At 35.6% G+C, this 25,372-nt stretch overlaps 1 protein-coding gene across 5 annotated transcripts; it reads left to right on the top strand.

Moving 5' to 3' along the window:
- The first annotated feature begins 788 nt into the window (after positions 1-788).
- Positions 789-24,691, top strand: LOC128013758 (GTPase HRas). 5 transcript variants are annotated; one of them, XM_052596962.1, is made up of 7 exons: positions 789-936; positions 8,427-8,444; positions 15,959-16,088; positions 18,050-18,228; positions 20,454-20,613; positions 22,003-22,127; positions 23,396-24,691. In XM_052596962.1, the coding sequence occupies exons 3-6, from the start codon at positions 15,978-15,980 to the stop codon at positions 22,120-22,122; spliced, it is 570 nt and encodes a 189-aa protein (XP_052452922.1). In that variant the 5' UTR covers positions 789-936; positions 8,427-8,444; positions 15,959-15,977; the 3' UTR covers positions 22,123-22,127; positions 23,396-24,691. The 5 variants fall into 5 exon arrangements, 4 of the variants coding, with proteins under 4 accessions (XP_052452922.1, XP_052452921.1, XP_052452924.1 ...); XR_008183395.1 differs by having other exon boundaries at positions 790-936; positions 22,003-22,235; positions 23,441-24,691; XM_052596961.1 differs by having other exon boundaries at positions 790-936; positions 23,441-24,691.
- The last annotated feature ends 681 nt before the right edge of the window (positions 24,692-25,372 follow it).

The following is a 25,372-nucleotide window of genomic DNA, read 5'->3' as shown; positions in this document are numbered from 1 at the left end:
AATATGTTAAAATGAAAAGAGACAATGCTGTTTTTCCAGGGCTATTAATAGCCTATGTTTAGATGAAATGAAAAGAGGAAGTGGTGTTTGATATCATTAATGACATCTGTAACCTTTATTGCATCTGTCCTGAAGAAATATTAACAGTTTTGGAGAAAATTGCAATTTCAAACACTTTTAAAATAGCATTGTATTTCATACAGTTTAACTATGTTCTTATCTTTTGAGCATAATTAATGTGATTTTCAGTGAAGCATCAGTAATAGATAAAATATTGGCATTATTAAGATGCTTTATGGTTTAGTGTTCTTATTATTGCGCGTTCAGTTGTTGTGGTGCGGAAACAGTCTTTGAATATATACTCCCCAAAAACTGAGCAGAAGAGCAACATCAGCACCAATGTACTCACTTAAAAAGACAAAGACTGGCCATAATATACACAAAGGTTTAAAACTAAATACATGAATAAAAAATATATGTTTGAAAAACAAATGTGAATTTACCAGTAATGATAGAACTACAGTTACAGTAATATAATTATAAATTAAAATTATCAGTAATAGTATACAAACAATAGTCATAAATTTAACAAATATTAATGGACAGCTATTGGATGTGTGTTTTTTTTTTTTTTTTTATTAATACAAAAACTTTACGATTGTGGCCCAGGACCACGTCACCAGGACCTACTTAATATTCATAAGCTGAGCCTTTGCTGTGGTGGGATTGGTGACTGGACTAAGGGGCGGGGCTAGTGTCGTTTGGGGCTGGGCGTAGGCTCTACTCCGCACAAACACACGCACGCACACACACATACACAAAACACACACACATTTAAACACTACAGCGGAGCACATTGTTCACACTGGACTGTCTGCTACATCTAATGCACTCCGAGAAAATCTCGGAATAAACGAAATCTCCTGGAGATTGACTCCCAGCAAACACAGAACGTTGTGAGGACGTCGCCAGTTAGTCGTCATTTGGTCAGCGCGACATTACTTTATGGCAACGTTGTGAGGACGTCGTGGTAAAGTTCCATTTTTTTAAATCTTGGCTAACTTCCCAGAAACATCGTGGGCACGTACTCAAAAGACGTCGCTAGTTAGTCCCATTGGGGACATTGTAGCGACGTGGTCAGCTGGTCTTCAGATAACTTTTAATATTATTGCACTAGATGTATTATTATTATTAAGATACCATTTGAACAGCATATTCTTTGGGAAATATACAAAAAAATTAATCAAGCATGTTAAAATAATTATATATATATATATATATATATATATATATATATATATATATATATATATATATATATATATATATATATATATGCCATCAGTTTAAGAACAATAAAATAAACAATTTACTTAGCAAATGGTGATAATGTTTGTTAATGAAAGAGAGTACGGAACATATTAACATTTAAACCTTAAACTAGCAGCGCACGTCACTTTCTGAGTGAAGTGCGCGACGTGCGCGTGCCCGTCATTTTATAACGGTCAACTTCCAGCGGACGGACACGGAGGAAAGGCAAGTCCTATAAATCTACTTTTATTCATAGATTTTAACTTGATATAACGTTAAATGCCATCAAAGAGGAGTAGTGTTTTGTATTTTTGTAGGTTATCTCTTTCAATTTAATAAATAAATGCTCCGTTTGTTTAATTAGCTCAAAAGCAGTCTCAGAGGTGGTCTAAGGTAACGGTAACTGTTAAAATCGAATTTAACCTTACCTGTTTTAAATTATTTGAAATTTATCACTATAAACTATACAGTGTTAACTTTCTAATAATTAAATTTTTAACCGTAGTAACGTTAATTAGTTTGTTTGAATAACTTACCTGCTGCTCGAGCTTGATGATGCTCATGCTAGCCATGCTGTGAACTTGAATATAATCCGATATATAATATAATTAGACCGAGGCTGCCGAAATCATGTTCTGTGTAACGTTATGTGGGATTAATAATTTCCCCTTTTCTCCCTCAAGTGGCAGGCTTGTAAATTCTGTCATCTGTTCATTATTGGTGTTGATGGTGTTTTTCACATGCATGCTTTTTAATGCTAGTTTAATTCTCAAATTGATCTGATACTTTCGTTTCACAAAAAGTAAACAAATTGTTCACTTTCTTAGGGCCTGACAACCACCAGTTGAGTCCATGATTCAGTGAGTTCCTTATAAGGAAATATATTTGTTAACGCCTAGTAATTTAAATGTATTATTTATTGCTTTAAAATGAGCACATATATTTATCATCAGGGGAAGAGACAGTCTGGGCAGCAGCAACAAGACAACTATTACAAGTAGAGATGGGTTTCAAGAACTGGTACTATTTTGGTTCCTGACTTGTTCGGTACTGAAAACATTTACATAAGGTACAGGATCAATAGTGCTGCTATCAGTATTCTTGTAACATTGATTCATTACCCTTTAGACACAACCACATATCCTCCAAATCATCTCTGCGTGGATGGCAGCAAGGATCCAGGATCAAGAGATCATTCTTCATGGAGACTGTTCCACAGGAAGCAGTTTCTCCTGGTTGAAAAACTAAACCTGGTTGTTTCAGCATCACTCAGGCATCACTCAGGCAAGACTAAATACTTTTAAATTGATTTCAGTTGGTTATGTGTTTCAGGTCATCCTGACCATTCTGCTGTCCTGGATGTAAGGCCGTGCTGCAACTACATTTCTCGTTGTTGAAAGATTTGTGCAGCAGTATCCAGACATATAACGCCCCATCACACGGGGCGTCAACGCCTCTCGTTTACTTTTAAATGAAGTGACGTCAAGGATGGTGAAATCAATTCTAGAAATTAATTCTAAATAGAAGTTGAAGACTTTTCAAGCACCAATGCAGCCGTCCTCCAGTCAGAACATCTTATGCAAATACCCTAGCGCAGACGCAAGCCAATCAAGTGCTTGCAAAACCAGAAAACTAATGTGATTGGCTGTCACTATGAGAAGAGACAGTAATTCTGATCCGATATCAGTGTCGTTTTTTGCAAAAAAAAATTTAAATCAATGTAGAATTTTCTATACTTCTGTGTAGGGATGTCAATTTTCAATCATTTCCATGATCGATCGTCGTTTAAATTAACAATCAAATAATCGATTAATTGTTAACCTTAATGCTGCAAAGTCTATTGCAGTAACATCCAGTCACTGGTATGACAGGATGAGCAAAAGTGTGTGTGTGTGTGTGTGTGTGTGTGTGTGTGTGTGTATATATATATATATATATAATATAAAAAACTGTAAAATATATATTTTACAGTAAAGACAAAAAGTTTGGACACCTTCTCATTCAAAGAGTTTTCTTTATTTTCATGACTATGAAAATTGTAGAGTCACACTGAAGGCATCAAGGGCTATTTGACCAAGAAGGAGAGTGATGGGGTGCTGTGCCAGATGACCTGGCCTCCACAGTCACCGGACCTGAACCCAATCCAGATGGTTTAGGGGTGAGCTGGACCGCAGACAGAAGGCAAAAGGGCCAACAAGTGCTAAGCATCTCTCAGGGAACTCCTTCAAGACTGTTGGAAAACCATTTCAGGTGACTACCTCTTGAAGCTCATCAAGATAATGCTAAGAGTGTGCAAAGCAGTAATCAAAGCAAAAGGTGGCTACTTTGAAGAACCTAGAATATGACATATTTTCAGTTGTTTCACACTTTTTTGTTATGTATATAATTCCACATGTGTTAATTCATAGTTTTGATGCCTTCAGTGTGAATCTACAATTTTCATAGTCATGAAAATAAAGAAAACTCTTTAAATGAGAAGGTGTGTCCAAACCTTTGGTCTCAAACTGATATATATATATATATATATATATATATATATATATATATATATATATATATATTAGACAGTTTCATCGGACGCATGCCCCTGGACCTAAGTTAACTTCCAGTCTGTGTTGTGTATATCGGTCTGGCTGCGGTGCCATCTACAAACGCAGTTAAAGTCAAGGTGATGAGTAGACTGAAGTTGGGCTCAGGTGGTTGTGCTGTGGGATGTGTTCCCATACATTTATTTATTTTTGGAGACTCGCCACAATTTTAAAACTGATCGATTTTCAAAAAGGCTTTGTTGAATAAACATGAGTAACGTTACGTACTGCACGTTTAATAATTCCTAACATTTATATGTTTAAATATCAAAACGAGGCACAGGTGTTTTTATATCGCTGTATTTCTAAAGGAAGATTTGCATGTTATATGCGTGATAAAGCAGCGTGTGAGCGTACCAGCTCTGCTTTGTTTACAGCTGTTACTGGGGAAACCTCTATTTCTCGCACTTTATGTCTATGCTTTAAAACATCTCCTGCTGGCAAAGGATGAATTAGCATTTTCATCAAGTCCACCTGATCCACGCAGCAAACATATTTTGTTTGTTATCAAAAAACATCTACTCTAGAGGGACTTGGCTGTTGTTATTGATTCTATTTGGAAGTCTACCGGTTAGGTTAGGTCCACAAAAGCGCGCATGTGCAGTAACGTTTGTTTATGTTGTTGCCGTTGAAACCGTCTATATATATATATGTGTGTGTGTGTGTGTGTGTGTGTGTGTGTGTGTGTGTAATGTATGTGTGTGTAAAATACATTTCTTTTAAATTTATAGCACAGTAATGAAGGCAGCAACATGTGGTAGATGGGACAGAACAAGAATCTTTCATTGTGCTAATGTATTATCATACGAAAGGGTATGGCTCCTATACAGCGTGCATCGCGTAAACACAACCAGTGCGCAGAATGATGCACTTGAAGCAACACAAAGTCACAGCGTGTAGCATTACTCATAGAAATATTCAAAACACCAAAGGAAGAGATATTGTTGTGTATTATATGTGTGCAATATTTTGAGCCTTTTCTTTTAACAGTTTTAAATATCAGTTATTGTGCGCTCTTGAAGAGAGTTTCATTGTTTTGACTGTAGTAACTAGGGCTGGGATGATACGCTAATCTGCCAATTCAATACTATCCCGATACTTGTGTCCCGATTCAATATATATTTATAATTTTATATATATATATATATATATATATATATATATATATATATATATATATATATATATATATATATATATATATATATATATATATATGTAATTTAGCATTGTGATTATAGTTTATTATTGCAATTCGTGACTTATCCAAATTGTCTGTAAAATGATGTTTGTTTCTGTAGATTTGAGGGAAAGATTAAAAACAAGGAGGTCTGGGAACGACTGAAGGGAACTGACAGCAGTGAGGGAAGGAAGTAATCACCAGAATGTAAGTTCTTTGAGAATGTGTGCATTATTACAAGTTGAGTTTTCATTTAAATGTGGCAATGTACACAGCTGGTCAAAAGTTTTAAATATATTTTAAAAGTTGAATTTATTTCTATAATGCACAGCTATATTTTCAGCATTAATTACTCCAGTCTTCAGTGTCACATGATCTTCAGAAATCATTCTAATATGATGATTTACTGCTCAATACATTTACTGCTCAATACATTTTTCTGATTATTATCAGTTGTTCCGAACAGTTGTGCTGCCCAAACATTTTGTCTACACTACAGTTATATTTATTTATTATTTATTTATTTTATTTGGGGGGGGGGGGGGGGTTGGCTAATAGCAAGAATGCATAAAATTGAAAACCAGTGGTAGAGAAGACTTTTGTAATTTTACAAAATATTACCTTTTTTTCAATGTTTTGAACTTTGTGTTTTATAAAATAATAATGAAGAAAAAATTCAACTTTCCAGAAATGCTAAGTTTTCTTCCCCATCATTTCTAATATGGGGTGCGCTTCCCTAAAACCAACTTTGTTCAAAAAGTTCCTTCGTTACCAATAGAGTTCAGTGGAACTAAGGACCGTAGTAAGCTAACTACAGATGTGATTTACATCATGTATGTCATGATCAGATGTACACTTTGATCTTAGCGGCAATAATGCGATTGGGTGCATGTAAATGCACTGATTTGTGATAATGAGCAATGTTTCCCGATCAGCAAATCAGTATATGAAAAAGATCATGTGACACTGAAGACTGGAGTAAAGTTACTGAAAAATTCAACTTTGCCTCATAATTATTTCAATAAATATGTTTAAGTATATTAAAAAAAAAAGAGTATGAAAACTGTTATGTTTTTTTATCAAATTAATCTAGCCTTGGTGAGTAGAAGAGACTTCTCTTGAAAACCATAAAGAAAAGATTCCAGATTTTTGACTGGTTGTGAACATACATGAGCAACATTAACAAGATGATCCTCCCTTTCAGCTCAGAGAAGGATGTTGACAGTGCAGGCCCAGGATGAAGAAGAGGAGGAAGAACACGTTTAACAATTTTCTCATAAACTTGCCATGTGTTATAATAAAAACAATGAACATGGCTACAATAATATGCTAAATGTTATTAAAAGATTCCAGTTTGCAAGAAGTCTGAGTGTCTGACTCTACACTAGAGGAACTCTTTTCTGAAGAAGATCAGGTGCTGAGAAGGAGCTTTGTTCTACAGCGAAACACTGCATCAAGCCTCCTGTCCTTCCCTCAGAAGAGCCTGTCTTCTGCTGCTGGGGTAAGAAACACACTCTTCCTCTTCCTCTTCTCTATCAGCTGTCCAGCACCTAACTCTGCCTCCTCAGCACTGTCTGAAAGAGTCTTCTCCACAGTCAGTAATCACAGATCACAGATTCTTCTGAGAAAGTCGATATGCTCATTTTCTTAAAAAACTTTGTTTTTTCGGGTGGGACAAATAATACAGGAGAGATGCTAGAAATCTCTATATTGTTCATTTTTCATATCTTTACGCTTTATGAATGTTTTTCTTCTGAGAAGCTCAAAAATTATGGTTCTTTGGTAATTGCTTTATTGTTTAGTTTTATCCTCTGATAGTGAGCACAGAGCCCTGATCATGACATGCAAGAAAAAGAAAGAAATCATGTCCATGATTTACTAATTCGTTCCCTCTATGTGCTAAAACGTGCACGATTACTTTTACATTTCATTGATTTGCTAAATCGTATGCACAATTTACTAATTCGTTCTCTTGATGTATAAATAGTGTACACGTTTTAGCAAATCGAGGGAATGAAATAGAAAATCGTGCGCATGAATTAGCCTAAATTTTTTTCTGCATGTCGTGTAAATAAAGCACATCACCACCAGACATTTATACCAGGAGCCTCATATACGACGCTCACAGTTTTACTTTGTGCAGTATCTCTGTGCAGTATCTGCTGAATTGTTTCATATCTATTTATCATGTATTTTTTGTTGCACTAAATTATGTTGTATCAATAAGTTTACTGATAATTATTTTTAATTTTCACTAATAACGTCATTAACCATCTCCCCATCTTTAAGATAAAAATGTTCTATTGTTTATATTGTGTAATCTATGAATTGATGTGTTTAGTTTTCTGTGCTCATAACATTTTGCATGTTTAAAAGAACAGGTGCGATGTTCAAAATGTTTTGGCTTCGTATTTGTACAAAGTAGTGCAGAATAAATATTGATTTGTGAATGAATGCAGTGTGTTTTTGTCCATTTTATACTAGAATGTAATGTTTTTATATTTGTTTGCATTGCATGTATGTAATTAATGTATTAACTATGAATCCCCTATAATTAGATTACAATTAGATTTCATAAGGTTTATTTTTTGCACCAGAGATGAATTGAGTTTATTAGTTCTTTATGTATTTCAAGGTAATGGTGAGGTGAAATATGAATTACCAATATGATCCTGTAATGTCACGTCCTCATAACGTGCCAGTTTGGTCGTCAGGACATACTCATCACGTTCCAGCGACGTTCCACTATAACGTCGCCACGACGGATATGGGAATCACAAAGTTACGTCACTGGAACGTTATGTGGTACGTCGCTGAGACCAATATGGTATTTTATAGGAACGTCCTCATAACGTGACAGTTTGGTCGTTGGGACGTACTCATCACGTTCCAGCAAAGTTCCACTATAACGTCGCCACGACGGATATAGGAATCACAAAGTTACGTCACTGGAACGTTATATGGTATGTCGCTGCGACCAATATGGTACTTTATAGTAACGTTCTCATAACGTGACAGTTTGGTCGCTGGGACGTACTCCTCACGTTCCAGCGACGTTCCACTATAACGTCGCCACGACGAATATAGGAATCACAAAGTTACGTCACTGGAACGTTATATGGTATGTCGCTGCGACCAATATGGTACTTTATAGTAACGTTCTCATAACGTGACAGTTTGGTCGCTGGGACGTACTCCTCACGTTCCAGCGACGTTCCACTATAACGTCGCCACGACGGATATGGGAATCACAAAGTTACGTCGCTGGAACGTTATTTGGGATGTCGCTGCAACGAATATGGTCTGGTCCAGTTACGTCGTCACAACGTAACTGTGTTAGCTGGGCTGTATCCGGGGAATCAGAGGTAAAGTGACATTTATTTTTGTATTTATTTTAAGCATAAATCGTTAGATTGCAGTGTAATATTGTAAGGTGACCAAGTGGACCGACTCATAGTGGCAAGTACTGTTTACCTAAAACACATATTTTGTATTAATATACACACACATTTAGTTCATTTGTGGCGATTATTGGTGCGCTTTATAATTGCAAGGATAATGTTTACATATGTGTGGACGATCAGTCATCGATGGACTCCATTAACGTTACTGTTCTGTGCTTTTAATAATCAGCGTTTAATTTTAAAATATTTGATTAAAATAGAAATAAAAAATCATATACTGTAGTATTTATTTATTTAATTAGATTAAGTTGTATCCACCCGTCACAATAAAATCCGTTCAAGCATCTAAACACTGAATCATATTAGTTAACGTTACACTGAACCAAACTCTACAATCGATCAGACTGACCGTTGCTAATTTTCCCGCCAGCTTGTCGTTAACGGGAAAAAATCTCGTCTGTCGATGAATTGTAAACATGTTGTCTGTTGTCTGATTTGTTAAGTTTTGATGTCATCCATGTGACCGTTACGAGGCACTCTGTATAAACTCGGGTGACGCCCCATAGTACCGGACGAACAATTGCAAATTCCTACTATGGCAAAGATGAGCTCATGCATATTAAGTAGGCCATCCCGTGTTTGCTCCAATGGCGAAAGACTGTTTGATGAATACCAATTAGTTCCCGCTGACGTCTCTTGGTGGCGCGCCAATAGGAAAGGCTCCGCTTATGAATATTAAGTTGCCTCGGCATACTAGGATTCGTAATTTCTGGACGATGAAGAGCAGTGCGGAAGTTTATTAATCTGTTTCAACGCGGATCAAGCAAGTTAAGGTCGCTTGAGTACAAAAGTTTGATATTTTATTGCTCCTGTAGTAGATTTTTATACTGTACAGCGAGTTATGTGGATTTTAATACAAAATGAATGTATTTTTTTCTGAAGCCATAAACTGTTTAGGTAGGTAACGTAATGCATTTTTTTTAAATGAATTAATAGTCGATTAATCTGTATTTACAGACTCTTTTCCCTTTGAAGAGTACACTAAATTGACATTATGTAACTGTAACTTTTATGCTTTTATGTCTGACTGTGAATCTTAAATATGATCCAGAACCTGCTGAAAAACTGGATTAAGATCTGTTGGTTGGTTTTAGAGGGTTTTAGGCTGGTTAGGTTAAGAAATCAGCTAGACTAGAACTGCCCGTTTTTTTTTTATGACTTTCTTCTTTCAAACAAATTTGGTTTTATTTATTTATTTATTATATTATTTATTATATTTCAAGCTGTTTGATGCCACTCAGCAGGTGCGTCGGTCCTTTAGAAGTTTGATAAAAAGTGTTTGGACCAATGTTGGATATTGTTATCTAAAACTAAAAGTTTTTAAAAAAATCTCAATTACAGGAAAACAAATCTGAAATAAAATATAAATGTTAAATGGGAAAGCTTAAAATGAAAACTAAATGAAAATATAGCAACTAACTAAAATAATAATTTAAAATGGTTTAGGTTGAAGTACTAAATTAAAATAGAAAAAAACTATTTAAAATGACTATAAATATAAATACTATAATAGTATATGAACAATACTAAAATAAACTAATTAAAATATAAAAGGTAAAGTAAATAAAAAGTTTCTGTTAAAGTACTAAATTAAAATAAATTGAAAGTAAAAATAATTAAAATGACTATAAAAATGACAATCACATAGTAAAATTACTAAAACTAAGTTAAAAATAAATGCTTAAATATTATTAAACACTATAGTATATGAACAATACTACAATAACACTGGCTAAGACCAGAAAACTTTGTTGCATCATGAATCATTCACTGAGTTTGAGATATATGGATGTTTTCATATTTGTTTTTGGTATTTTATGTATTCTTTCTCCATACCGTGCAGTAATGTGTTCAGACCAGCATTGTCTTGAAGTGTCTGCAGTGTAGGGCAGCACATTCAGGCTAGACAGATGTAATGATCTGGCCAGTGCTGGTTATTTTGGGGGATGATGTCAGTCGCTCGCTCAGCCTGGATCTGTTATGGTTCCTCAGTGTTCGATTCCTTCGTCTCCCATGTGAGCTTCCTTTGACTGTCCAAACTGCACTGGAAATCACTTAGGCCTGCTTCTCTTGTAGGGTTGCTGCTCAGGGAAAACCATTTACTTGTGCCCAAACATAATGTCTAGCACTATGTGATTTTAAATGACCCTATCTGTCAGATCACAATGATTTGGCAAATGATTTTCTTGTATTGTGTTTTGTGGGTAAACGCAGAGCTGATAGTGTCAGTAGGTTTATCCTGAGCGTCCAGAGGGACTGTAGGGTTTCACATTGGCCGTTCATGGTGACGGGGTGTATGTATGCGGCAGATCCCAGAGCCGATGTCTAGTTCTTGCTTTCAGCCCGGCCTGTAGTTTTTCAGTGATAAATCACATCGCTTGATGACGAGAGGAATGCTATTGCTTTCCTAAGCAATCACACTTACTTATATTCACCCGACAGATGATAAAACCAGTGAAAAATGCTCCAGACTTCCATTAAAGGAGGAACCGAGTCATAACCAAAGACCTACTGATGATTCAAAATGAGATATTTAGAGAAACAACAAATTTGAAATTAGTTATAATTTAGACGAAAACCAAAAATAAAGTTTAGGTAATACATTTGGGTAATTGAACCGCTGTGCCTGTGAATCTTTATTAAACACCGGTTACAGCAGTTAGGGTTAGGGTTAGGGTTAGGGAGGTCTATGATGCTTTCTGGTCTTCACAAGCAGGTCTGTTTGCTGGTTTTGGGCCGGTTGGGTTGGGAGATCAGCTAGAACAGCCGAAGACCTGCCCGGTTAAACCAGTTAACACCACCTTAAATCAGTAAAGGCCAGTGTTGAATATTAATTTCTAAAACTATTTCAAATCATTTTCAGTAATTGAAATTAAAGGGTTAGTAAAATGAAAATTAGCCCATGAATTACTCATCCTCAAGTCATCCTAGGTGTATACGACTTTCTTCTTTCAGACGAATCCAGTTGGAGTTGTATAAAAATGTCTTTGATCTTTCAAGCTGTTTATAGTTATCACTATTACATATATTACCTATACACGGAGTTATTTGTGACGGCTTGTCACTATCAAAATTGACCACCACAAATATATTTCCCAAAAGGCTTGTACTTCGTTCAATAAAATGTTTACAGGTGATAAAGATAACAGTAAAGTTATTTGGAAACGAGCCACATCTCAGTATTTCAGATGAACAGAGTTGACATATTGCTACTCTAGCATTATTTTTTTTTTTTTTATAATTATTCTTAAAAAAAATTTAAATGGTGAAGTGTGTTCACTCTGCTAACATTTTTATCGATGTTGTGTGCTTGAAAGGGACGCAGATGGAGTCAAAGTGCATCGTTTGAGATTCAGTTTTGGTCAGTGAATTCAACCCCTAAAAAATACTTATTCCAAAATCATTAGGTTGGCAATGGCGTAATATTTAAGCTTTCTTAAGATTTCAGTCCCCTCCTAGAGATTTCAATCTACAACCATCAAACTCAAGTCAGACCTTCAGACTGGCCTGACTCGGGTTGCAATATCTTTACGAAATGACTCGACTGAAGTTTTTACTTAAATGTCTGATCTAAACTATAAAAAATATTTTTTAACAACATGAAATTATGCTGGCAACATGTTAAAACACTAGCAATGGATTAAAATATATTAGCAAAGTGTTAAACCATGGCAGCAGAATGCCAATTTTGGTTAGCAATGTGCTAAATGATAAATCTTGTTAGCAGCTTGCTTAAACGTTTTAGCAGTGTGCTAGAACATATTAATAATATTTCATTGACTTTTCGTGAAATCTTTCAAGCTTTTCAAAGTTATTTCCGACTTTCAAACAAGGCTTTGTCAGGCCAACATCAAAGTTTGTTTACAAAGTCTGTTTATTTAACTAGTTGCGTTTGCCATTTCGGCTGAATATTTTCGGTTGCATCACTTCTACAATCTTAGGTTGGAAAGTAACTCTCTAGAAACCTCGTACCAAAAACACTTTCGTAACTGCATGGCAACACCCAGGAAACACACTTAAGACATTTTTTCACTGCGGGCCACCGAAGTGTTGTCTGAGGTTTAGACGGTTTATTCCCAAACAGCTCAGGACTACGGGGGCTCATTAGGACCCTTTTGAAGCCCCACAGCACTTTGGCGCTAATTATGAGTCTTCGAGAGCGTGGGGATGGAGATTCCCTGATGGGACATGCAGTCTGTCTCTACTGATCCAGTGTTCATCCCAAACAACATGTCACACTGATAGAAGGTCCTAACCAAACTTTCATTGCCCTGTGTGTGTGTGTGTGTGTGTGTGTGTGTGTGTGAGACTCATTCATCCTCCCCTTGCTGTGTCCTAGTTTAGTTGGAAGGCTTATTCAAATGATGTCCTATATTTGGGCAAACTTTGTTCATCCATGTTAAATTGAAACTGAAAGTGGCACTGTCTGTCACTCACCTACAGATTTTACAAAACAACATCAGAAACGCATAACTCACTTCTCTGAAAATGACTAACGCACTTTCAGTTTCTAGTGACTTGCTGATATCAACAGGCTTTTTAGCCACAAATTATGACATATTTACTTTCTTAACAACTGCATCTCACTTCGCGCAGTTTATCAGTGCTTGGAATTTGAGTCAAAATATAATCTTTCTTTGAAATGTAATCATTTGTAATGTAAATGTAATAATGAAACAACATTTCTTTTGATGTATCTAAAAGCATGAGGGTGTGGCAAAATAAATAAATAAAATTAACCAGTGATATACACGTACGAGTGTCTATCATGTGTGCACTCCCTACCCTTTGCCTTTAATAGCTCAGTCGCGTGTGTGTGTGTCGTTACTCATTAATCGTCCAGCATTTACAGATTGTTTCAGTCTCCACAGGACCAAGAAACATTATGTTTTTATTAATCATTAACGCTGCAGAGTGCAGACACACCTCAGTTGATGACAAATAGATATCTAATAGTAAAACCCCACACCCTGGGACTAATATAGTCTGTCTGGTGATGTGTCATGGACGTTCACCGCTGTTGTGTCTTAAAGTGAACTCTGTAGTGAGTTATGTCTTATAGCTGGGTCAATGACAAGAAAGTGTGTCTGCAATAAAGAAAATGCAACTCTCAATATGACTAATGTAAGAATATACTGTATTCATGGAAAGTATTATTGTTTTTTTAAATTGTTTTTAAATGTCATACCAATTTCAAGAAAAGTTTAAATGTAGCACTAATAGCACCAAAAATGTCATACGGAGTGACCATCAAATATGCAAAAATTAATGCACAGAATGACTTTAATAAACTTTTTATTATTATTTCTAAATTAAAATTCATTTTAACATTATTTGGGGGAATAACGTTAAAAATCAAGAGTGGTGCGACTGTCCTAATATAATGATTAAGAAACAAAAGTCTCATTAAAATAATGAATTTCTTGAAAGTTATGCTAGTTTGGTATTTTTTGTGATTAATATTTCTTAGAAAGAAAAAGTGCTTCTCTGTTTGTTGTTAATATTCTTTCACCAAATGAAAGTCATGTGGTACGACCAACATATGGGGGAAATAAAATTAATTTGTAGTGACGTTGACTTGTCATTTGCAGGAAAAATAAATAACTCCAGTCAAATAAGGCAATACTATATACAATGACTTGCATTTGTCAGGAGCTGTTTTTTTCTTTAGAAATGTAGATGTAATGAAACCACATGACCTCACAGTCAGGAAAACAACATCAACCAGCCGAAACCAGAGACATCCAGCCTATGATGATAAACCAGTGAGGGACGGACGGTAGCTGGCGTTAATGTTGTTTTAGACCGTGTTGAAACTTGAACTGAAACCCACAAAATGATCAGTTATCACATCAGATAAAACCTTGGAGCGCTGCAATCTCGAGTCTTATTTCAGGTTCCAGAATGCTTTTCATATTTCATGGTTAATCTTCCTTGCAGTTCTGTGCGAGTTTGTTCACTGAATACTAAACAGGGGAACATGAAAGAGCTTTCCAGATTTCTTTAGGATACATTCTCCATGATTCGTGGTCTTGGTGGACTAAGGGGGTGTTTACACAACACCGTTTTTAACTAAACACTGAAACGGTTTTATGTCTTTTGGTCATTCTTTTACACAACAACAGTATTTCCCTTATGAAAATTAAACAGTTTTATTATAGTAAAAGTATGGTAAGAGCTGTAGTTCTACCCCTACAAGATTGCGATACTGTTTGCGAATGTTTGTTGCTAACGAAGGAACTTGTGATCATAGTTGGCTAACAATGCGTTTAGGAAACACATCCCAGATTGGCTGTTCAGTATGGAAGCCCATTTTCACCACTGAATAAAAAAGTGAGTTTACATCTCACAATTCAGACAATTGTGTCTGATTTTTCTCAGCATTGCATGATATAAACTGACAATTGTGAGATATTAAGTCACAATACTGGAATATAAACTCGTAATTGCAAAAAATTAAGTCAGAACTGCAAGATAAAAACTTGCAATTATGACTTCGAGGTATCTCGCAATTCTATTTTCTCACAATTGTGAGATATAAACTCAAACAACGGTTATATCCCGCAATTCTGACTTAATTTTTCAGAATTAACTTTTTTTTCCTCAGAACTGTGTGATATAAGCTCAATTGCGAGTAATATTCATTATTGCAAGATAAAAACTAAATTTTTACTTTTTCTTGCAATTGCAAGTTTATATCACGCAACATTGACGTTATAACTTGCAACTGCGAGTTTATTTGTCAATTCTGAGAAAAAAGTCACAATTTTGAGATGTAACCATGCAATTGCGGGAAATAAAGTCGGAAGTGTGAGATATAAACTTTTTTTTTTATTCAGTAGCGGAAACGGGCTTCCACAGTTTAGCTTTGCAGACTAGAACACAAGACAAAAAAATTGGTAAAAGTGACAAAGCTAGCAAAATACGCAGTGCTGCTTTGTTTATAGTTTGTATATTCACAGTCCTAGCACTTACAGTTTTCCTTTTTAGAGTAACGCACACAAACTACTGCCACCTACTGGTATTAAGAGTAATCTCCTCTCAAGCAGCTGCAGAACATGATATGTGTTCACACATAACTAGTTGGCTGAGATGTAGTTGACATGAAGCAACACCACAGTCAGCTTTCTTCACCACTAGTTTGGTTTGCTGTATTTGGTCCTTGATATGGATGAATAACTACAGAAAAACCTCCAAAGTGCACCAGCTTGTAATAATTTGCAGGCTTTAATTGAAATGTAAATTTGAGCGAGTGAGACTTTGGACTTCTCATATGCCCATTTCAACTTATTATGAATCCTTTCCTAAACATACAAGGCCTGAAGAGGATCTTTGTCGTGTCTATAATAGAAATCAGTGAATCTGGATGCAGTGGAGGTCTGTCTGTATTGATGGTGCTGCTGGTTTCTCCTCAGGTTGAAGAGGAGGGAAGGAATGACTGAATATAAGCTGGTGGTGGTGGGCGCTGGAGGCGTGGGCAAGAGCGCTCTCACCATCCAACTCATCCAGAACCACTTTGTGGACGAATACGACCCCACCATAGAGGTAACACTTGTGTGTGTGTGTGTGTGTGTGTGTGTGTATTTTGTCCATGCAATAGGAGTTATGACCCAATGTTGTTTTGAAGCTGCAAGTTTAAAGTTTTGTTATTGTAGCTGCATTATTTTATTAGATTATTACACGTGTCGTCATCATCTTTTTTCCATTTCATGACGGGTGACAGTCAGTGTTTGGGTGCAATACTGCCACCTACTGTGTTGGAGTGTCAACCAGTTACTGGCACTGGATTATTGCAGATAATCATACGATTGTTTTTGAATGTGCAATATTAGCATCAGTATTTCACTTTTTAAATATCATGGTTGTCGTCATTGTGACATCCCTAATCCACAATATATCATGCTTTATCGTAGGGCTGTAAAAATTTGGTAACTCTTTACAAATAGGGTTTCATACATTACATTAGTTAACACAAACTAATAATGAAAGTAGAGATGCACCGATCGGCCAGGGATCGAATCGGACGATTTTCCACAAGATTGGCGACCAGCTGATCAGTCTCACTTCTTTCCGATTTCGAGCCGATCTGGGGAGCGTTAATTGCAATACAATTTCCCATTGCCAACCAACTAAGTTGCTAACAGGTTAGCAACTATGCTTTTGGGAAACGCACCCCTGTTTTGTTACCAGCGGGACAGGCAATAACGTCACGTCAGCCGCACATTCTCGCTCTCTTCTCTCCGACGACCCCTTTCTCTCTCACACATGGAATTGGAAATCAGCAAAAATTGGTATCAGCAGATCACACAAACAAAAAAATCTGAATCGGCCAAGAAAATTGCAATCGGTCCATCTCTAAACAAAAGCATTTATAAATCTTAATTTCATTTTTTTTAACAGTTATCAAATGTGTTTGTATTAACTAACATGAACAAAGAATTTAATTTATAAATACTGTAGAAAAAAACAAAAACATTATTGATCTTAATGCTAGAAAAATGACTGAATATTTACTCACCCTCAGGCCATTAAGATGTAGATGAGTTTGTTTTTTTCATCAGATTTGAAGAAATGTAGCATTGCATCACTTGCTCACCAATGGATGCTCTGCAGTGAATGGGTGCCGTCAGAATCAGAGTCCAAACAGCTGATAAAAACATCACAATAATCCACAAGTAATCCACAGCACTCCAGTCCATCAAGGCATTTTTAACTTCAAAACGATGCATGCATTTCATTCAGTGGATACTCTCTTAAATGGCACGCAGAGGAGACGAATTGTTGAATAAAGTCTAATAAAAATTGTTGAATAAAGTTGAATAAATAGCCTTGATCATGTAAGGATGCTTGCTGTCTATGGGAGGGTCGGAGAACTCTCGGATTTCATCAGAAATATCTTAACTTGTGTTCTGAAGATGAACGAACGTCTTACTGGTTTGGAACGACATGTGGCTGAGTAATTGATGACTGAATTTTAATTTTGGGTGAACCTTTATTTGTTTTGGATTCTGGTACATCCTTAGCTTTCTTGTACTGTATGTTATGCTTGACTAAACTGAGCAGTGGTCGGTCTCTTCACTATATCTCTCAGCATCACTGCTCCATCCCCACCATTCACTGACTCAGTCTGTGTGTTTCTCTGCACACCCAGCGTCAAATAAACCACAGTTTCCCCACGGCCTGTGTGTGTGTGTGTGTGTGTGTGTGTACGTGCTTCTAAACGTCTCTCTCTCTCTCTGTCATCTTTTCCCGCCACGCCCGTCTCTGGACAAACAATGGCCTTTTTATGGCTCAATCGCTCTTCGCTAACACACACGTCTGACAGGACACAACTCAACCATCTCCGCTGTCTGTTTACTGTTTCAGTCCCCGTCTCCCTGTCCCAAAAGTCCTCTATTTGGCACATTTAAAAAAAAGACATCAAAACATGTCCACGTGTGTGAAATAGCGGAGTAAGAAATAAACCAGAAACGGTCAACAAGAGGTTGGTGTTGATGTGTGTGCAGGACTCGTACAGGAAGCAGGTGGTGATCGACGGAGAGACGTGTCTCCTGGACATCTTGGACACTGCGGGTCAGGAGGAGTACAGCGCCATGAGGGACCAGTACATGAGGACAGGAGAGGGCTTCCTCTGTGTCTTCGCCATCAATAACACCAAGTCCTTCGAGGACATCCATCAGTACAGGTGTGTGTTTCAACATGAAACCTTCGGTCTCTGTTTGGAATTTTGGAATCCTGTTTGGAATCCTCAAAATATCTCAATATCCTTGGTTTTATCTTGAAGAAAATGGATATCAGGGAAAAAAATCGGGTTGAAAAAAACATTATTATTATTTATTTTATTTTTTTCTGTGGTAACTTTAAAATTCTATATGTAGATAACTTCTGTTATGACTGGCTAATAAAAAGTCCTGTTTTAAAATAAATAAAAAGACATGAATAAACATGAAAAGGCAAAAACAGTGGGATTTTTGTTTTAATCACAAATCAACTTTAATTTTTTTTGTACAAAAAACTTTCTATAAAGATGATTATCAACTATGTTCTGAAAGATATAACAGAATGATTTGATATACCACTTTTTTCTTCAGCCAAAATGTGTGAGAAATGGCCGTAAACGGGATTTCGCAATAGAAACAATGTATCTATAAACTGTATCTAATTTGCATATTAATGTGTTTTTGGGGCAACGTAATGAAAAAACTAAGCGTAATAATGAGAGTATTAATTGGCGAGATGTTCACAATAATGTTATATTTCATAGCAATATTGAAATATAATAAATTTCCCCATTTATTTATGTCTCCCAAAATACGTAATAAACATGATTTTAGTCCCGGTGAAATTGAAGTCCAGTTTCACAACAGAAAGTCATATTTGGGTTTGAAACCCCATAACATTTTCCAGAGATGTTGATGTATGACAAACAATTTGAAAATTAGTCCGATTTAAATGATCAAATTATTATGACATATGTCCATAACTTAAAGCTGCGGTAGGTAACTTTTGACGCTCTAGCGGTTAATAAACAGAACTGCTTGCGTCTTGCGGAAGAACATCGTAGCCGGAACTACTTCTCTCTGTTTATGTCTATGAAGAATCACAAAGGTACTGGGTTACTCCGCAGTGGTACCCCCGAAGCAATCTAAAATAGTCCGAATATAAACACTTATTATAGGTGCACCCTAATGATTCAGGACAAGCCAAAAACACAGTTTGGAAAATGGATTCATGGTGTACTCACTTATTATACACATTTTTCTACATTTAGAACACAAACAAAGTTACGGACCGCAGCTCTGATTGGTTGATTTCTTACCGGGAGCGATGTATTTCTGCAAATGGCAATAGGACACTGGGAGGAGCCAGAGGAGCTTGATTTATTCACAGATTCTCTGTCTCATATTCTACTGTCAGGACATAATGACAGGTTTAATAAATATGTAAAAAATACATTTTTACAAAAGTTCCCTACTGCAGCTTTAATGAATGTCAAGGCTTTTTTTAAAAAGACCACGGAGAGGGAGTGGTCACGAAGAAACATCCAATCATGTAGTATCTGTGAAAAGCCCTGGATGTGCTCTTCACAGGACGTTCAGACTCAAAACTGTGGCATGTGAGGACTCTCAGAGAAATCGCTGGAAACTAAACTCCACAGCTGTCTGTCTCTCTTAATTTTGGTGTGAAATATGACCTGGAATAATACTTTAAGTTACTAAGGCCAAGAGTCAAAGCTGATGTGTTAAACTGCAAATCACACAAAGAAGTGTGACGCCTCCTTATGTGAGCTCATCAACCCTGTGACCCCTGAAAACATCTTAGCATTGATTCAGAGAGAGAGAGAGAGAGAGAGAGCAAAACGAGGATGACTGGATTACATCAATCTGGTTGTTGTTTGTGTGTGATGGGGTCTAGATAATGTATTTGTAATAAATGAAGTACAGGTCTCCGTGGGGAGCAGTAGTGCACTGTTTGATATTTTTAATATTATACACACTATCAGTCAAAATAGAGTGATTTCTGAAGGATCGTGTGACACTGGAGACTAATGATGCTTTACATGTTTGAGCTCTTTAAAGCCGGATGGATTCTGATTGGCTGTCGTTGTGATTTTAATGGTATCTCTAACATGTTTCATTATTATTATAGTTTTTGTGTGGATTTTCCTTTCCTCGACGAGCGATTTTTAAAACATTTAAGAGTTTTATAGAAAGGTCCTTTAGTTTACTGGAGCTGTCCTGTTGAACTTGAACAGCACTTGGTTGCAGTTAATTTGGGGTTTCCTGCTCTGCAAAGAAAGGACACCGATGGTATGATGAGGATGTGCTGTGTGTCTTTAGCTCATTGTTGAATGAAGTCAGGTTTCTGCAGGTGTAGTTATGTCTGGTTGTGTTTGACCGTGGCTCTCAGGGAGCAGATCAAGCGGGTGAAGGATTCGGATGACGTGCCCATGGTGCTGGTGGGTAACAAGTGTGACCTCCCGACCCGGACGGTGGACACACGGCAAGCGCAGGAGCTCGCCCGCAGCTACGGGATCCCCTTCATCGAGACCTCCGCCAAAACACGACAGGTGACTCTTTGAAAGAATAACACATCTAATTTTATTTATCTAATTACTTGCAGCAAAACTAATGAGACGGTGTCTAGTTTCAACATTTCCTAAAGTGTAGTCATCGGAGTAAACTATGTCCAAATTAATTGACCCACCTACAATAAACTGTTTCTGACTAGGTTTTTTTAGCATTGCTTTTTGTTTTAAGATTTGCATTGTGCTGTTTTGTGTTTTTGTATGTTTTTTTTTTTACCTTTGCTTTTTTGTGTGTTTTTTTTTGTTTTGTTTTTTTTGTATGTTTTTTTTTTTTTACTTTTGCTTTTTTGTGTTTTTTTTACTTTTGCTTTTTTTGTATGTTTTTTTTTACTTTTGCTTTTTTTGTATGTTTTTTACTTTCGCTTTTTTTGTATGTTTTTTTTTTACTTTCGCTTTTTTTGTATGTTTTTTTTTTAATTGTTTAGCTTTTTTTTAGCATTTCTTTGTTTTGTTTTAAGCTTTGTGATGTGTTTGTTTGCTTTTTTGTGTTTGTTTTTTGTACTGTTTTTATTTGCTTTTTGTTGTGAGCTTTTAAACAAAATTAGTTTGTTTGCTTTTTTTTGTTCCTTTTTCTCTAATGTTTTTTTTTTTAGCATTGCTTTTTTAGTTTTGAGCTTTGTGATGTGCTTGTATGCTTTTTTATTTTTGTGCTTTGTTTTGTGTTTTTAGTTTAGTTTTGCTTTTTGATGTGTACAAGGTCTTTAAAGAAAGATTTCACCCCAAAAATAAAAACACTCTCATGATTTACTCTTAGAAGTAATTCAGACGGGAAGGTTTTCGGTTAATTTTCCTTTTTGGCAAAAATGTTAGTTCAATGTTTGCAGGCCAATTCATACATACATTGTTTTTGCATTAAAATGAGTTGCCTCTATTATTATTATTATTATTATTATTATTTTAATTATTATTAAATACTCTTTCTTATTTTATTTTACAGCACAGTAGTGAAAAAAGCATAACAAACCCCCCACCCCCACCTCAGAAAAGTAATGTTATTAGTTTGCATTCATGTGAACCAATGATCAAACTAAATGTTTATATTTTTCTTTGTATACGATACACTTTTTCCCCAAAATGTTCTATTAATTCCCATAAATTCCGGGTAAGTTTCAAACATTCTCCAGACGAAGTTCCCATGGAAATTTACCGGATATTTTCCGCCCCTTTGCAACCCTAGCTGTAATTCTCCTCACGGCCACCTACACACACACACACACACACACACACAGAAGGGTGTGTTGTATAACACTGCAGGGAATGACTCACTGCCGCTTCTGTGCACAGAAGTGTTTCTCTGAGCTTGATCTGGTCTGGTCAGGCACTGATTGGTTGGTGTTTCTCCCGGTGTGTGTGTGGTGTGTGTGTGTGCAGGGTGTGGAGGATGCATTTTACACGCTGGTGCGAGAGATCCGTCAGCACAAGATGAGGAAGCTGAACCCGCCGGACGAGAGCGGTCAGGACTGCATGAGCTGCCGCTGCGTCGTGTCGTGATCCAGGTGCCACACACACGAAGGACATAACACACTGGAACCAGTCAAAACAAACCACACATCAAACAACCACCACAGAACTGCTGAGAAACGCCTCTTGAATGGCCAGCACTTGTGAGAGAGGAATATTACATTTATGTTTTTACTAGTGGCGTTTGTTTGCTAAAGCAAGCATCAATGTTACTATTACTGTCACTTTCTATAATGGGATTTATAAACACGCCATTCAAAAGTCCATTTATTTTAAATGTTTTTAAAGTCTCTTCTGCTCACCAAGGCTACATTTATTTGACCAAAAATACAGTGAAATCTGGATTTCCCACGTCATCGCTGATTTGATTTGTTTTCTAGAAACATTTCTGCAGATTATTTGACAAAAAGAAACAACATTTTAAACTTAGTGTAATTCACATTTTTAAACGTATCTAGTTTTTTTTATATTAATGATGTTATTTATTTGTTTACTTATTTAAAATTAATTATTCTTAACAAGAATAATAATATTAATTATTATAATTAATATCATTGTGTAGTCATTTAAAACAAAACTGGTTTTACTTCTATTTTGTCTTCAGCTGATAACATGACTGTGCAATAAAAACATAATAAAAGTCATACATCAATTCAACACCATTGTCTTCTTAAAACAAACAAAAGAAAACGTTTAGCAAAAATATTGTGAAATATGAATTTAATATAACTTAAATATAAATATAATATTTAATAATTAAAAAATATTATTTTTGGCATACCATATTTAATATTTACAGTTTATTTATGTAAATAAAAACAATATTTACATAGAGACTTTTATGACAGTTAACAGAAATCGAGTTTTTATTACTGTAATATATGCATATTATTATAACATTTATAATTGTGTTTGTTATACTGACTTTAATTTATGATAAAAAAAATACATATAGATAAAAAAATATAATTTACAATTTATAATTCAGTAAATTATATAAAAAAAAATATATATATATATATATATTTGATTTTCATGACCGACACAAATTGAGTTTTTATTACTGTAATATATGCATATTATTGAACTTTGAAAGTTTGTACATTATAATTGTATTTGTTGTACTGTACTGGCTTTAATTTATTAAAAAAAAAATAGATATAGATTTTGGTATACTTCAATAAATAATTCTGTAAACATGTAAACAGTCAGACACATTGCGTTAATGAGAATTAGCAGCAAAATGACACGACTTTCATTGGTAGAAGTAAAGCGGAACGTAATTTCTCTGTTGGTTTTGCAGTGGAATATGACGCAGATCGTCACCTTCCTGTGTTGTGTTCCTCAGCTGACGGCGTGTCGGGAGAAGTTTACCCATGGTCCCGTGCGGCAGACTGCACCAGAGAGGGAGGTGACGAACATTAGCGACGGGACGGTGAACAGCACTAATGACTGAGCCGTTCTCCTCTCCATCGGTGACCCCAGTCTGCCAGCGCTGGGCTCCTCCCAGGATTTCTGCTCAATTATTGTTCCTGACGTCTCAACACTGGCCTGAAGCGGACTCTGCTCGTCACAGGACACACACACCTTCCTCCGCTCCGACTGGACACTAGTGACCTCATCCCACGACCCCCGTCCCGCCGCAGGAAAACACACACACATACACACAAGTGTGTGTTCGTGTCTGTAGAAATAATCAGGAGGAGTGTTTAACAGTGTGCTGTTAATGTGTACGCTACCAACGAGCGTTTCCAGTAGACTATTAAACAGACTGAACTTTCCTGAATAAAAACTCCCGAGTTGTGTGGAGAAAGTGTGTGTGGAAATCTCATGATGTTGAAAAGATCTAACGGTTACCTCAATAAACGAAAAAAATAAAAACCTTTATAATGTAGAAGCTAGAGCTTTCAAACGCATCCAAACGTTTTTGTTTACATAATATATGTGTGTGTGTGTGTGTGTGGTGTTTATTTATTAAGTGTATATAAATACACACACATACAGTGTATATTTTGAAAATATTTGCATTTATTTATTTATATTACTATATATATTTAATATATTAGCATTTTTCTTAAATATATACATGCATGTGTGTGTGTGTATTTATATATACATAATAAATAAACAGTACACACACACATATATATATTATGTGAACAAAAATGTTTATTTTGGATGGGATTAATCACTTGACAGCAGTAACAGAAACATAAGTGAGGAGATAATATCAGATGGTTCATGTCTTATTTAATAATTAAAAAAACTGCTTGCACATAAAATCTTTACTTTTACACTTTTCTGAAAGCTGAGAGTCAATCGGCAGAAGCACACACCAAATCTGCAAAACCATACACTAATTCTCCGACTTTGACTCCGTTTTCAGTCATAAAACACAACATAATTCTTTATGTAACACACAAAAATCGAAGAGGAATTAATATTATGGCAAAAGTGTTTGCAAATGTTTGCTTTTGAGATGTTTTGAATCATTTAGCATTTCTTGGATTTGTGTGTAAAGTAAAAAAACAAAAAAGAGGCAATGTTTTGAAAATGTAAGCAGTTAAATAAAACTAATCATATGGGCATTGAAGTATTACTGTGAGAAGGTTTTTTTCCTTTTTATTCTTCTTCTTGTTTAGTCTCTTCTTTAGTCTCTTCTGCTCACCAAGGCTGCATTTATTTGATAAAAAAATACTTTAAAATTGTAAAATATTATTACAATTTAAGAGAACCCTTTTCTATGTGAATGTATCATAAAATGTTAATTTATTTCTGTGATCAAAGCTGTATTTTCACCATCATTACTCCAGTCTTCAGTCACGTGGTCTTCAGAAATCATCAAATAAGTGCAGCTTTGGTGACCAGAAGAGACTTATTTAAAAAACATTATAAATCTTAGTGATACCTTTGACCGTGTGTGTGTGTGTGTTTCTTTGTATATGTTTGTGTGTTCCTTTTTTGAAAACAATTTGAAAAACAGTGGTAAACTAAGATCCCACAGCAGATAAATAACAGTGATGTCATATTCACTCACATTTTATGAAGTTATATATATATATATATATATATATATATATATATATATGTATATATATATATATATAATGATTTCTGTATTCATTAAAATTGCTAAGTGTTGGTTTTGTCTGTGGAGGTTTATGCATACATGTACAATGTGAACCAACCTTAACTGAGAATGGCAAATGAAAGATGATAAAATAGACCACAGGCATATATATATATATATATATATATATATATATTTGAAATACATTTC

The sequence above is a fragment of the Carassius gibelio genome, chromosome B25 (assembly GCF_023724105.1).
Source record: "Carassius gibelio isolate Cgi1373 ecotype wild population from Czech Republic chromosome B25, carGib1.2-hapl.c, whole genome shotgun sequence".
NCBI classification, from domain to species: Eukaryota; Metazoa; Chordata; class Actinopteri; order Cypriniformes; family Cyprinidae; genus Carassius; species Carassius gibelio.
Note: the sequence above shows the minus strand (reverse complement) of the source record. Positions and strands in the feature narration are given on the sequence as shown.